Source organism: Pinus tabuliformis, chromosome 1_2 (genome assembly GCF_031772625.1).
Source record: "Pinus tabuliformis cultivar Carrire ecotype Pingquan chromosome 1_2, CPIR1, whole genome shotgun sequence".
NCBI lineage: Eukaryota > Viridiplantae > Streptophyta > Pinopsida > Pinales > Pinaceae > Pinus > Pinus tabuliformis.
The window spans coordinates 301,129,071-301,145,178 of record NC_142298.1 but is presented as its reverse complement, the minus strand read 5'-3'; the positions used below and the strand labels follow the sequence as shown (position 1 = coordinate 301,145,178).

Below are 16,108 nucleotides of genomic sequence, written 5' to 3'. Positions count from 1 at the left end.
AATTTGGGGATGGAAGTAATGATGCTATCAACTTGAGCATGTTCAGCAGATATTTGACAATTACTAATAAGAGCACTAGAATTAAAGCTAGCATCTTTAATTGCTAATGATGGAGATAAGGATGTATTACTTGAGTCCAGGCGCATACCCTTTGTGTCTTCAAGGAGGGTTGCAGCCGGATCTTCAGAGGAGTCTTGGACAAAATTTCCGGGCTCGAGTGGCAGTTCAGGTGCGTCCTCCCGGGCTGAAACCTCCTGATGAGCCTGCTCCATAATCTTTTCCTCCTTGCTCCTGTCCAATTCCATGGGGACCATCTCCTGAACCGCGTCTAACCCAGAGGCCCTTTCCTTCTCTGCTTCCAAATAATCCACCTCGGCTTTCTTCTGTTTCCTTCTGCGCCGAAAACCCAGCGGACAATCCCTTGCTAGGTGGCCATACACATGACATCTATGACATCTGAAAGGTAGATGTTCATAATCCAAGGGCTGATCAAAAATGAAGTCTTTATATTGGATTTTGATGTTTTCCGCAAGTCCTTCTCTGGGATTCAAGCTTACCAAAATCCGAGCCATTGCCTTATCCTTAGTTTGAAGAAAGGACATATCAGTTTCCAGGTAAGATCCGAGGTGGTTCCCTATGGATCTGAATACTGATTCCACCCATAAGAAAGGAGGCAGACCTGGTACGCGCACCCAAACAGGAATGACCTCGACCTTCTCTCGCTGCGCGTCGAACAATGGAGTCCATCACTTGAACAGAACAGGGTGGCTGCCGAAAGCCCAATTTTTCCCCAACACCCAATCCACCGCTTCCTTTTTCTCAAATTTCACCATAAACCAACCTTTTGCCAAGACTGTAACCTGGAACCCTTTGTCTGGAGCCGACTGCCATTGTTGTGCCGCCCAATTTTGAATAAAATGGGCTGAATATTTCTTACCCCTCGCTCGTCCCACCAGAGTACGCTCAGCCACCTCAATAGCCTCCTCTATCTGAACATCCATTCCCAAGACGAGATTCACCGCAGACTCTTTTTTCTTTATGAATTTCTGTTTCTTCCTTTTTTCCCCCGTCTGCCTCTTGCCTGAGACCTCCTCCCTAATCTAGGTGACTGCAACACCATTTGCTGCTTCTTCCTGCTGCGTGGACGCGTTCTTGCCTAGGGTAGGGTTTCCTTTTTCAGAATTGTCTGCTGATTTTTTATTTTTTTTTGGTGTGTTTTAATTAAAGATTATGAAATAAGTAATTTCAATATATACACTAGAGAGGTAATCTAACTTACATGTATAACAAAAATAAGATTTGCAAACATTGGTTTGGCATAGGAAAAAGCAATTATATTCACTTATATTCTTTTTATATTTTGAATTCAACGTGCAAAATCCTCATTTGTAGTTGTTGTCCATGATGCTTTCAAATTCCTCATGCACTTATGAAACTTCACAAAAATTGATTAATTCCCCATTTCCTTAACTTCTAACATAGGTGTAAAAGTCTCAATAATTAAAGATGAAAAGGAAGAATATTGCAAACTCAATCATATGTGACAACTTTGTGCACCATCCCTACCTTGTACAACACCACCATTGATATACGTGATTTTTTTTTAAACTTAAATGTATATTCATTCAAATAACATATTAAAACAAAAGATGCATGTAAAGTAGTCTCTATCGACTAAGTTTGAATATACATGTATGTTAATTTAGACAAAGACTAATAACAAATACATTATTGAAAATAAAATATAACCTAAGTTTTAATATTAATATCAATTATTACTTAAATATACACCATTTTATACAACAAGTACTAATGCTACTATAGTTCCAAGTATTTAATGCATAAGCTACACAACATCACAACAAAGAACTATTTTTGTTGGAAAAAAGTTCAATAAATTAAAATATATAGCATAAAACTAGCAAAAAAGTTGTCCTTGTTTCTAGCATCTGATGCATGTCTTTAAAACTAAAAACAGGGCATGGGGTTTGCACCTTTGACTCTACCTCATGGATTGTTCAAGCTTATTCCAATATATTATTGAATAAAAAACCACTCTAAACCTAATAAAATTTTGATATTGCTTTAAAGTCTATGTCAAGGTAATCTAAAAACCTAAAACAATCCCTACTAGCATATAGATCAAGTTCAAAAAATTTTACTGTGTGTAAATTACAAGCACTTACAATGGTAGGAATTTGGAAGAATGCAAAACTACTATGCAATATTTAGTTTTAACTTTTCAATAATAAGCTAATAGTTTGCTTGCACTAGCTAAGAAACTAAGTTACAATCCTCCACCTTTAGTAATTCCCTCCATTTTGACTTTGTTACCCCAATTTTTGCTACCTCCTTGTGTTTAGTTGTTGTCTGCTGCTCACCACCCTCATTGCCCTTAGGTGACACAGTGCAGAGCTTGATGGCCCGCTTCAAACCCTCGAGTCCAATATTAGGATTGGCACGCAAAGTAGTCTTCAAACCAGTTTCGACACGTGCAATAATTGGCATCGACCATCCAGAGTTTATGGTCGAAACCCGAGGACTAGACTCCCGAAAACCGCCAGTCGCTGTCTTTTCTATTTCATCATTAATTTCGTTCTCCATAACCCCAAACTCCATTTGCATTTCACCAACATAATTATGGCTATCGAGAATTTAAAACACCAAGGTCTGCACGCGAAGCAATTTCCAACCCTCGTTCGCTTAAAGGCAAAGACCATTCAGACATTGTGGCCTGAACCCTTGCACTGGACTCCCCAAAAATAGTAGTTGTCCTCATTTTGAGAGCCTCATCATTAATTTCAACCTCCGTACAAAGTTTCGCTAATTCTCCACAATTTGAATTCAAAATCCCAAAATTTTATGGGGTTTTAATCTTAGGCTTCCGCTCTCTTTTTTTCTTCTTACCACCCTCATTACAGTCATGTAACACAACTTGGGACTTCCAACTTCCTTCCCCTCTTCTTACCCTGTCTCCAGTGCTCCCAGTAGCCCTGAACACCATTGGTTGGTCGGGGCATTGCAACTGTTTAGAATACAAGAGATCGCCCGAATCCTTAGCAGTCTCTGATGCCCCTATTTGCTCTGGCCAGTTTCGAAATAAAAATTAGCAATATGACCAACCAACACCTCTAACGAATTTGCAGAATTCTCTTCACCCATTTTTCACAAGGTCGCCTAAATCAAAAGGCTACTTTTGTTATAGGATCTGTTTTGTGATCATTGGGTTCAAGCTCAAAGGAAAAATATTTTAACTTAAAAAATGTTATATCAAAGCTCATTATAAATACTGCAAAAATGAAAAGGTGCCATTATGACATTTCACTTTTACGAGGAGATGCCACCATTGTTTCTATTTTTAAACAGTGATGCTTTTTTATTTTAAACATAGTTAGTTAAAAATTAAAAATAACAATGATATATGACTTAATTTATATAAATAAAATATAAAACAACCCGCTTTTTTTAAGCATGGTCCATTAACCACTAGTTTTTAACCATTAAAAAATTTTAAAAATAAATTTCTATAAATAAAATATTTAGTAAATAAATATATAAACAAATTTAGTTTTTTCAATTTGAAAAACAAAATAAATTATAGTTTATTTTTTATTTTTATTTTTCTATATATGAAAATTTACATATAACTTTGTTATTAAAATTTTTGAATTATATATAAATTTAATCTATTATTTTAAGTGTCTATCAGTATAGGTCAACTTACACATTAGCTTGGAAGACACGTGGAATGACACATCAACACAGCATCATAAATCATGAGTTAAAACTAAAAAATCAAATTTCAGAATGCGTAAATACTAAAATCATAGAGATTGAAAAGGAAAAAATTGAAGTGTTTATGGAAAGTAACTCTATGTTTAATAGTGTCCCACATTGTCAATTTGACACTGGGTTCAGTCATCATGGTTCATCTGCTTATGACTTCACCCACGGTAGTCGCAAGTGACCTGACACAAAAATAATCAGCATTCAGTGTGACTGTCTATCACTGTTTCGAATGACACGATCCTTCAGTTTTCACATAACCATCAAGAAAACGTAGAAAATTACGCCAATGCTAAACTTTTATTGCACGCCTTGTAATTGCAGGTCACTTATTTAGTAAAACTTGTTACACAATTATCATCAATGGGCACAGCCATCTTGTTTTGCACTTTAAGAGTATGAATGCCTGCCTACACTAAGTGCAAGCATAAAATGCAAGTAGCTTGCCAGAATCTGCATTATGTGAGCCATGAAATATCTAAAAATGATGACTTAGATACACAAATTCGGCACGGCGAACATCAGTCCCTTACGATCAAGTAACCATTAAAAGGGAGGAAATCGGTCGAGAGTGCTCGCACGGGAAGCTCAAATCTGTGTGTAGAAGCTGGGAGGCTATGCTGACTAGCCCCCGGTTCTATGCAGGGGAGCCGATATGCCCAGGGTTCGATCCTTCTTCGCTTGCTCTGTTTCCCCTTATCGGCTTATCTATGTTGCCGGAGGACATGATGAAAATAAAAACGCTCTGTTGGCTGCAGAGGCTTACGATGTGGAAGAAGACAAGTGGGAAATTCTGCCTCCCATGAGCCAAGAGCGAGACGAATGCCAGGGAGTCTTTATGGATGGGAAATTCACTGTGATAAGTGGATATGCCACAGAGTCGCAGGGTCGATTCGAGAGGAGTGCGGAGGTATACAATCCCAGTACAGGCGTTTGGAGCAGAGTGGAGAACATGTGGAGTATTGGGGGATGCCCCAGGTCGTGTGTTGTTGTGTTTGGGAATTTGTATTTCTTCCATAGGCAACAAGTGATGTCTTATAATAGTAAAGAGAATGTGTGGGAAGTGGTGGCATCTCTTCCTGGAGATATGAATATTGTTACTTGCGCAACAGTGTGGTCTGACCAGATATTTGTGACCGGTTCTGCTTGCAGTGATGGCGATCAGGTAAGTAACTCTGAGCAAGGGCTTTGATCACCTCTTGCTTTTAAATATCAAAAGGTTACGTCTCAATACAAGTCCAAATGTTCTTAGATTATTTCGGCCAAAACATCAGTTGCCATAAATAAATACTCTTATTTATTTATGCCAAGAAAAGAGAATAATAACCTGTTAGGCCGTTAAAAACGATGTGCTAACAACATTGTGCAAACTGCACATTTCACAAGTCAAGCACATAACTGGGGATAAACATGAAACTCAAATCTCTCTAAATTAGTCCCAAAGTTAGTAGAAACTAGGCAAGCTTTTACAATCCATTAATGAAACCACAACTTTAACCTCACTCAGAATATCCAACCATATCAAAATACAAAATATTGGTTGATCATATAACTACACTCCATGAAATAAAATTTTGAAGATTAATTATTTGAATTCTTTCGGACAGCTCGAGAGATTGTGCGTCAATGTACAATGTAATATACAAAAGCTGGACCAAACTTACGGAACTCTAGGTTTTTAGGTAAACCATAGCCTCCTCTGAAGTCAATAGCCAGAATAACCCAAGAACCAGTTGTTAACTTCCCAACATATATACGCGTGGTAAGGAGGAAAACATTCATACATTAGAAATGGTGAAAATATATTCCTAGACTTGAATCTACATTTCATGAACAGACGTGTCTCAAGACATGTTAACAGGGGACTATAATACAAAATGACAAAAGAAAAGGTTCTTCACATACTGACAAGTTGGGCTTCAAATGTCTAAAGGGGTACCCTTTAAGATCACAGGAAAACATGCAAATAAGCCAATTCTTCTGTCAATGCAATTTACTACTGGCTGGTCTAGATTAACCTGGCTCTGATGTTGTTCATCTTTTTAATAAATGCATGTGCCTCCACAACAGCTCTGAATAATACTAGCAACAAGTTAGCTGGATGGCGAAGGTTCTCAAAGATTCAAACTGAGACTATCGTTAGATTAAGGTTGCACCACCCTTGTTGTCGATTGCCCATGCAATCCAGGTGGAGTGCTAGTTGCAGGGCTAATAGGTCCTGCGGCTAATGGGATTGAAGGCTGGTGGATAGAAATTGGACGCATTTGACCAGAATGAACAGCAGTTGAACTCACAGAAGTTGATTTTGCATGTTGATTGCATTTACAGTGGATGCCAATCCACTGTTCTGAGTTCTAACACCAGAGGATAGTGCCATAGACAGGTTTAGTCCACCTGGACCGCTCATCCCTTCTGCCATATCACCTCCTGAATTTTTCAGGCTTCCTGAAGACAGGATGATAGAAGATTCCTGAGGAGAAGAAGCATTGAAAGGGTTTCTGTTCTGAACAGATGTACATAAATCAGCAGGTTTTTGTAACATTTGAACTCTATTTATCTGGTCTTGATTCAAGACATCTGCTCAAAAGTAGTCAAATAATCAGTAGCTGATCAGAGAAACACCTATATACGACACACGCTTGGAAAGGTTTATGTCAATAGATTGCTAAATCACTAAATGAGGATTACTAAAAGATGTTTGTGGGAAATTTGATCCCTGCATTTGCTGTTTCTGGTGGAGTCCCATGCTTGATGAGCAGATTGAGGTGAAAACTAGGATTGTTGTACTGCTTGTTGCTGCAGATACAAACTATGGGTAGAGAGCAATTTCCGTGGATTGATATGATATGGCTAGCTCTTTAATCCAACTAGCTGTCTAGATGCCACTTACGCAATAAGTTCTGTTCTGCAGCACTCAAGTTTATGGACGGAAAATTTCCATTCCATTCGAAGTTCCTCCACCAAAAACGCACACACTGGTAAAAAACAACAGTTTACAACTCATCAACCTTCGCATTGTGTTCCCTATCAACATAGTGGAAGAGCATCTCCTGTTACCACATTTTTTCCATTTGCGACACTTCAACATAAGTTTTCGAGCATGCAGCTCTGCCTAATTATTGCTATTAAAACCTAAGTGCTCCTTGAAAGAGCAGCTCAAAGTCGGAGAAATAAACAGAATATCACCCATGCCACATAGACTCAGATTCCTTTGACTTACCCCAGGGATAAGATTGATCTGTCTCCAGGATTCCAATATTTCATGTTGGCTTTATGCTAGGCATGTGCTTAAGTCCATATATAAATATGATTTTATAAAATACTTCCAGTGGGAGTAAGTCATTTTCTCAAAGAGAATATGATTCCTTGTGATCCACAATGCCCAGCTAAAAGTACTTTGCAGTGCTCTATGATGAAGCAATAAGGATTCCTCCATCCACTTTTGAAAGCTTTCTGTAAGGTAGGATTCTTCGGAGAGGCCCAGGTACCTGTTAAGGAGGAGGCCTCCTTCCAAACTTCCTTGGCAAATATACAATCAAAGAGAGTACGCTGAAGAGATTCCTCCCATGATTTACAAAGTAAACTGAGCCCAAATAAGCTTTCTTTTGTAATATAACCCAAGTGGGAGCTTTGTTTCTAAGAGCTAACCAGAAGAATAACCTGGCCTTCAAAGGAGTGGATTTTCCACAATGGTATTCAGTACCAACACTCTTCTCGAGGCTCTGCTATGAGCATGGCTTTGTAACTAGTGCACACTGTATAAACCTTGTAGGGTTTTGAGGCCAGACAAGTTCATCTTCTTGCAACTTTAATTTTATAGAACAAATAGATAACTATTCATCTTTGAGTCTCATTACTCTGCCAAATGTCCTTCAAGATCCAATTCTCTTCCCTGCATCCAACTCTGGTTCCAGAAAACAGTTCTGGAAGTTCAGGACCGAAAAATTGCTAAAAATAGTAAATTGTGCTACAAATAAGGAAATTGAAAAAGCTTAAAGAAACAATGGTGGGGTCCAAATGGACTTGACAGGTGGCCACTAATATCCACCTGGATCAGCTATATTCCCACAAAATGCCTCCTTATTTATTTTAGTATCCATTTGTTCAATGTACTTAGAGATGAATAAAAGATCAATAAAGCTTTAGTGGATCTTACCTATTAAATCCTCATTTTTTTGGTGCAATTAATATGATGTTACCTTCTTTCATAACACTTCTGTTGGGCCATCTGAAACACTAATGGGAAGTTAATGCTCATGGTCGCTCTGAACATGAGATGATGGGGAGTAATTTATGTAGTACGATATTAATCATTTGATTCACACGATACCATATCAAGTGCTTCCTTTACCTTGAGGATTTCAATTAACCTTGAAATGAGGAAATGGTGGATTTACGTGAAGAATGAAGTAAAGTTGGTGAGGTGGCCTCTTGACGTGTCACATTCAGAAAATTGTCATGCATAGGAATCAATGTATGCAGAAGGAATGGGTGTGTGGTTGCAATGCATGGAAGACAAGGATGCATGGATCAAAAGATGTTTATAGGTCTAATTGTGCAGGGGAACATATAGACAAAATTCTTTCAAACACCCAAAATTGGCTAAGTATTGAGAGTGCAGAGAATATGTGTGTAGAGTGAGAATTTATTAATGGAAGTAGAGAGGGTGTCATATAATTATGATACAAATCCTCAAAATTGTTGTTATACAATAGGAAATTTAATTCACTATTTAAGTATTTTAAGAAAATATTGACTTTATTTTCATCACATTCGTTGTAGTTTAAAAGATGAAATTGTACTACTTGGTTGTATATGGGGATATTTGAAATCACATAATCTATGACACTACTACCCAACACATGGATACAACCCATTTCATTATACTTTGCAATTTAGCATACTAGATAAAATCTTGGTAAAATCTTCAAAATTTCTTTTATAATTATTAGCATGAAGATAGTACCTTCATTTTTCAGGATGTAAATGTTTTTATTTTCATTATTATTTAAAAAGATAAGAATAATTAATTATAACTAATTATTATTTGAATTTTTTATAATTATATAAATAAAAAATAAAAAATTTATCCGTAAATATACTAAAACTGATTAAAAAATAATTATTATTTTAATATTATAAAATTTAACGTTAAAATAAAAATATATAAAAATAATACTAATTTTTAAATTTGCCCCAAGGGTTAGCTCAATTGGTCGAATTCTCACTGCTAAGTACCTTTCCACTTGGGAGGTCACGGAGTTAAATCTCCTCAACGCCCTTGTGGTTAGGCCTCACTAGATAAGCCGATGAGTAGATCCCTTCGGGTGGATCTGCCCAGATAATTACCCGTGCATGTAACAACCACTTAGTGACCGTGAACCACAATTGAGAAAAAAGAATGATAACTTTTAAACAATAAAAAGAATAAAATAAAAAATAGGTAAATTTGGTATTTTCACAGTCATGTTCAAATCTAAATTTAAGTTCAAGTTAATTTTATAATATTTGTTTTCCACATGGTTCTAATGTTAAGACTTGCAAACAATATAGAGATTAAAAAATACATATTCTCTACAAATTATTTTAACATTTATAAATATTTGATCAGGTAAGAGTAAGACCTTCTATTAAGCTTAGCCAAAAATACATAATTTACAAGAAGCCGCACCCGCTCTGTGAGAGTTCAACAGTCAGCAGGGCAGGCCGAACCAAACCATTCACCCAAAACCAAGAGAAACCTAAATAGGAAAATCAGGGAGAACCGCCAGACAGTTAAGGCACAAGGCCATCTGGTAGTGCTATCGTGCAACAAATGAACCTAGAATTCCTTGGAGAGCTAGTCCATCGAACCGGAGGTCACAAAAGGCCACAAATGACTCGCCGTGGGTCCACAAGAGGTCCCACCACAAGCCAAGCTTAAAACTATCAAACGGACTCGACGAAAATTAAAAGCATAACACTCTAATCTTTTTTCGGGTCCGACCAACTAGCACAAACAAATCGCTGTCGTTGATCAACTGACTAAGATCCAACGGTCTTCGTGAATATCGGGAGGACGAGAAGCGCGAGAATCGGGCGGTTTTCTCTCACCTCGCCCCCCCATGTGTCGCACGAAGAGTGGAATCGGAGCCAATCTCAAAAAAACCAGAAACCATTTGGACCCCGCCCAATATACCACTTGTGGTTTTGGAACGGTTGTTGCACGGAAAAACAAACACGTCCTTTCACCACGTGTTGTCCTTCAATTCCGTCCAGCGGGCAGATCTTGAGCCAATCCCATCCACCTAGATTCTCTATCAAACACCAACTAAGCAATATGAAAATGGACACCTCATCCTGTGGTGCTATCCGAGTCAATCCTTTCATCATTCAATCAAAAGAATTCTAGACTATGGAAAACAACCAAACCAAGGCGGGTTAGACTGTATGGGGTTCTCCATCCACCCGCCGGTCTTCTGAGTCCCTTTGATCTATCATATTAGTCCATAGTTCCATATCCTAGGTTGCTAGACAGAGACAGTCCTCCCACAATTTGCCTGGAGGTAACGAATCCCAAGCATACCTAGAATCCCTGTCCCTATTGGTGACTCCTTCATTCGCCAATCGATCCGCTAACATATTAGCTTTCCTTTTCACATGAACAAATATGACAGTTTTAAGGGTTCGTAGGTGAGAGTAGATGCGGTAAAAAACCTGCAAAAGCTTCTAGTGCTTCGACACTTTATTTGGAGAGGTTCCATTGCTAATTTTCTTAGCCGCTCTAATAATTAATTCTGAATCCGCTTCAATTATAACATTGTGTGAACTTGAATCCACCAGGATTTCCAAGCATTGCTCTAATGCCATGAGCTCAGCCATGTTATTAGTGGCCTTCCCCAAGTGGCCATGGAAGATTTTCTGTATTTGTCCCTGATCATCTCTTATGGCACCCCCAAAGCCCGCTAATCCTGGGTTGCCCTTAGCTGCTCCATCAATATTAACCTTTAAGAAGCCATAAGGAGGGGGCTTCCAAATGTTAACACCTATATTTATTTTGCTCACTTCCTTTATTATTCCCAGAGGACTGATAGACTGGAGACCCAAGTGAAGTATAATTCTCTCCTCTTGGGGCAGAGGAGGATCTTTAGGAAGGGTCCTCAACAAGCTTCTTACTGTGTCTTTGAGCTGCCTTAGAATTTGATCAATTATGTGTTGGGGCATGCTTGTTTTGTTTTTGAAGATCCGACTATTGCGCTCTTTCCAAACATTCTAGATGACAAAGCCTGGAACCAGAATCCAGGCTTTATTAACAATCTCATTCCCTGAGAAGTTTTTCCTCCAGTTCTTCAAAGTGTTGGATATGCTGAGACTATCCCTATCAGTTTGTCTAAAAATGGAGGCCACCCAGTCCCACACCTTTGAAGTGAAAGGACAGAGGTTGAGAAGGTGTTCAATCGTCTCCTCATGAGCGCCACATAGGTAACATTTGGAAGGCCCAATGAAGCCTTTCTTAAGGAGATTCTCCCAAGTTAAGATCTTCCTTTGATGCACTAGCCAGATGAATAACTTTATTTTCATCCAATGTGGACTTTGCCAAAGTTTCTTCCATCCTTGATCAGGATTCACAAAGTTAAATCCTGTGACTTCCTGTTTAGCCTCTTTGAGGTTAAAGTTACCTTCGGTATTCTTTCCCCATCTTAATTGATCTTCTAAGGAAGATACCAGAATCCTTTTATGCTCTAGATCCTAGGTGAGAGCTTCAGCCTTGGTCTTCAGCGGGTTTTCATCACTGTATCCTAGATCCTTCCACTTCCTCCATTTTCCATTATTCCTTCCCTGGTCCCAGAAGTCTTTTACCAAAACCATACCTTTGCTATCTGTGTCACTTTTGAGAGCTGCAAGTTCATCCCTATAGAGGTTGGGTTCTTGTTGCCAGTTGCCTTCCCAAAATCAAACAAGGTCCCCTACTCGAATTTCCCAAAAACAATGTTGCTGAACAATACTTTTATTATCCTAGGCAAGGTTCCAAATATGGGAGCCCATGATTTGCCCTGACATTCTAATGTGATCCTTCTCCTGCCAGTACTTGGCATACTTTTGTTTCCAAAGCTTAGCCCAGGGGGCATTCGGTTCCTTAATCCATCTCCACCAAAGCTTGGCTCCTGAAACTTTGTTAAGGGTCTCAGGATCATGAAGCCCCAATCCACCATGGCTCTTGGGCTTATAGAGCTTGTCCCAGGCTACTAAAGCCCACTTCTTTTTCTCTTCCCCTCTGCCCCACAGAAAGTCCCTTTGTATGCTTCTTATTTGCTGCTTAATACATTGAGGAGCAGGAAGAGCTGAAAACATGAAAATGGGAACGGCCTGCAAGACCGCCTGTGTGAACACAAGGCGCTCTGCCAAATTTAGTGACCTGCATGTCCATTTTTTGACCTTGTCCTGAAGTTTATTTAATATTGGCTCCCACACTTTCTTGCTTGGAGGTTTGTCAGTAAGAGGAATGCCCAGATATTTGGAAGGTAGTTGTTCCCTTTGAAATCCAAGAATTCTGGTAATGTTTCTCTGAATAGCAATATTAGTGTTAAAGAAAAAAACTTTGGACTTGTTGAGGATTACCTCTGTGCCTGCTACCATAACAAAGTCATTTAAGATGTTTTTGATTGCTCTAGCTTCCCTGACTGTGGGTATGCCCTGCAACATTGTATCATCCACAAATTGTTGATGAGTGTTTTCCTCTCCATCTGCGGTAAATTTGATACCCTGAATTTGTCCTTCAGCATTTGCCATTTTGATTGCTCTACCTAGTCCTTCCATCATGAGGATGAAGAGGAACGATGAGAGCGGATCGCCTTGTCTGAGTCCTCTGGAGGGTGTGAAGGTCCTTGATGGAGCTCCATTAAGCAGTATGGAAAAACTAGTCGTGGTAAATAATGCCATCACTCACCTTATCCAATTCTGGTCCAAACCATAGGCTTTTAGAATTGCTCTTATGTAAGACCAGCTTAATTTGTCATAGGCTTTCACTAAGTCCAATTGAATGATCATACCAGCTTGTTTGTTGCTTTTGAGGGAGTGTACCACCTCATAAGCTTGGATGATATTGTTGAGGATTTGTCTTCCCTCTACATAGCCTGTTTGCCCCTCCGAGATGAGAAAGGGTAGAAGTGGCTTGAGTCGATTGGCTATTACTTTGGAAATAATTTTATACACCACATTACATAAGGGTATGGGCCGAAAACCCTCCGGAGTCATGGCATTTTCCTGCTTTGGGATAAGAGCTATGAAGGATGCATTCAGAGCCTTCAGTACCTTTTTGGATCCCTTGAGTCTTCCACAACCTCGAGGATATCATATTTGACAGTTTCCAACAGGCTTTGAAGAAGTCTACATTGAATCCATCCAGGTCTGGTGCTTTACCATTTTGCATTTCATTAATCACTTCACTGACCTCCTCTTTCGATACTGGCCTGTTGATATTGTGGTTGTCCTCTCTGGTAAACAGCTGAATGATGTACTGAGTGAAATGGTCAATGAACCTAGATTTGTCCTCCAATGGCTCCTTTGCAATATTGCAGAAGTCCTGTACCAGGACCGATTCCATATCATTGTGACATACAAGCTCAATACCCTGAGAATCTTTGATCTTAGTGATTCTATTGTGTGCCCTGTGAGCCATAGTGGATTTATGGAAGAATTTTGTATTTCTTTCTCCCTCTCTAATCCATTGTATCCTTTATTTCTGCCTCCAGAAAATTTCCTCTTGTAATCATCGATCCTCCCATTCTTCCTACAGAGAGTCAGTTAGTTTTTGTTGCTCTTCGGTGAAGCCCTTTGTGATGTTGATCTGATTGATCTCCTGGATCTTCTGCTCAGTTTCTCTTTTGGCTTTGAAGATATCTCCAAATTCCTTTTTGTTCCAAGCTTTAAGACAAGATTTGATATGTTTAAGTTTCTGTTGGAGCATGAACATTTTTGTACCTTGAATATTCAGCTCCTCTCTCCACCATTTATCAATGTTACTAGTGAATTTGGGGTCTGAGAGCAAGGCATTTTCAAACTTGAAAGGTTTGTTTCTCTGTGTGCCCATGAAGGTGGCTTCCAGTTGTACAGGCCAATGATCCGAACCTTCAAAGGGCAGAATGGAGGTTGTCATGGCGGGTCCTGTGAGAAGGAGGTCCTTTGAAATAATAAATATATCAAGTTTGGAAGCAACTTGAGAAGCCCCTCCCCTTTTGTTGTTCCAAGTGAAGGTTCCATTAATTGTTTCAGTGTCCACTAGTCCCATGTTCATAATGAAGTTCTGGAAGGCCATGAAGTCTCTACCTAGCTATCTAGTGCCTCCTTTTTTTCTGAAAGAGATCTTATCATATTGAAATCTCTTGCAGTGATCCAGGGCAAAATGGGATGTCTTGTACTTAGATCCTCCAGGGAGGTGAGAAGCTTGAGTTTGTTTGCTTGCTTTTGAGGTCCATAAACATTTGTAATCATGTATATCTCCTTATCCCCTATAGGTCGACATATCAAGGAGTGAAGCATCCAGGATTCCAAATTTCTGTGGATCCCACAACGTGAGAATCCCCCCCGCTGAGTTATTTTCCTTAACCTCTAAATACTCATATTTTATTAACCACTTATTATGAATATCTCTTATCTTTTCCATCAAACATTTTGTCTCCCGAATAAAAACCATGTCTGGTTTTTCTTCTTTCATTCTGTTATTAAGATTTCTTTGTTTCCTTCTATTCCCTATGCCTCTAATGTTCCAGGTTGTGAGCTTCATTAAGAAAGGTTAGTGAAGGAATAACTGGTAAGATCTTTCATCTTACCTAAGTTAATCAATAGTTTTCCACAATCGTTCAACAGCTCATTCTGTCTCTTTCTTCTTCTCTTCCTACCTGAGTTCTTTAGAGATTGTGCCTGCGAATTCTCCATCATCTTGACCCCACTAGGCTCTTGGCTTTCATGATTTATTTTGACTCCAGCTCCCTTCGTTTGTGACCTCCATAGAAAGAGCTATTATACTCTGTCATAATCCTCTTTTGGCAGGGAGTCCACACCTATGTTTTTTCCTTGTTCTAGAAATTTCTCTAGATCTAGATTTTCCCTATCCAGAATCTCCTGTAGCTCATGGTCCTCTGTTCCCACTTCACTTGGAGTCATCTCCTGGTTCCTACTGATCTCCATCAAGCTTGGTAGATCATCATCCTTTTGTTGGTTGTTTACTGTGATGTCCTCCATGTTAGTTACCTTATCCAGCTCCTTTGTTACGTTCTCCATGTCCTGGACTGTCTCCTTGTTCCCCTCTTCTTCCTCTAGGATCTTGAAGTTGTTGTGTCTTGTATGTCTGTCCTCATTTACCTTCTTGTGTGGACGTTTTCCCCCTTTCCCTTTGCTCCCGACCTTGGTGAAACCCTCGTGATCTCTCTCCACAGTGGTTTTCTGGTTACCTTCCCTATTGATTGTGGGGCAGTCTCTATATAGATGCCCATGTTCATGGAATTTGCGGCACCTAAATGGTATGTGCTCATAGTCCACAGTCTGCACCCATTCTTCATCATATACTTCTAAAATTATCGCTTCCGGAAGGGCTCCAAATAGATCCATTTCCACACATATTCGGGCAAAGGAGGTATATCTTCCTTTCAGAGTTGCCTTTGAGATCTTTAGAAAATGCCCCAGCTTGTTGCCTATGGTTTTCAAAGATTCTGGTAGCCAATAATCCAAAGGAAGGGAGTATAGTCTGATCCAAACCGGTACTGATGTGAATGTTTCACATTCCGAGGCAAAGTTCATCATCCATGGCTGCATGTAGAGTCTTACTGCAACATAGAAATAGGGCCCCCCTTCAAACACTTTGTCTTTGTCCTCTAGGCTTATGAATACTACTGTGAAAAAGCCCTTAGAACCCAGATGTAAATGTATTTCTCCCTTTGGCTTCCAATGGCTCCTTATCCAGACATGTAATGCCCTCTCCATTGGCCATAACCCCATGAACTTGCATATGATTGCATGTTCCGTCATATGATCCCTATGTGCTTGTATCGCTGGGTTGCTCAATACGACCCGGGGAATAATGCCTGACTTGGGTTTGCAGACCCCAGTTGTCCTTATGGAAGCCAGTCTTTCACTGCTACCTCCATTCTCCTTTTCTTTACTTGTTTCCTGTTGGTTCCCTTCCTGATCCTGATGTCCGCTTCTTCCAAATGTCCCCTGGCTTCGTGCTTCTGAAATCTTCTCCATTGGATTTTTGAAATGCTTCTTTCCCGCGTCCTTACTTCCTTCTGTGACTGCTTGACTGTAGGAGGGAGCAGCACCCCCCCCAGCATTCCCCGCCATGGAA

The 16,108-nt window shown here is 39.5% G+C and overlaps 1 protein-coding gene across 1 annotated transcript; it reads left to right on the top strand.

The window, feature by feature from the left end:
* The first annotated feature begins 4,441 nt into the window (after positions 1–4,441).
* On the top strand, positions 4,442–4,978 carry LOC149205545 (F-box/kelch-repeat protein At2g44130-like). The gene has a single exon (XM_089397437.1). It carries the CDS (start codon positions 4,442–4,444, stop codon positions 4,976–4,978), a length of 537 nt encoding a protein of 178 aa, XP_089253563.1.
* The last annotated feature ends 11,130 nt before the right edge of the window (positions 4,979–16,108 follow it).

What these genes read in the sequence shown, in the direction of transcription:
- LOC149205545 (XM_089397437.1), top strand. Translation starts at nt 4,442, where the DNA reads ATGCCCAGGGTTCGATCCTTCTTCGCTTGCTCTGTTTCCCCTTATCGG.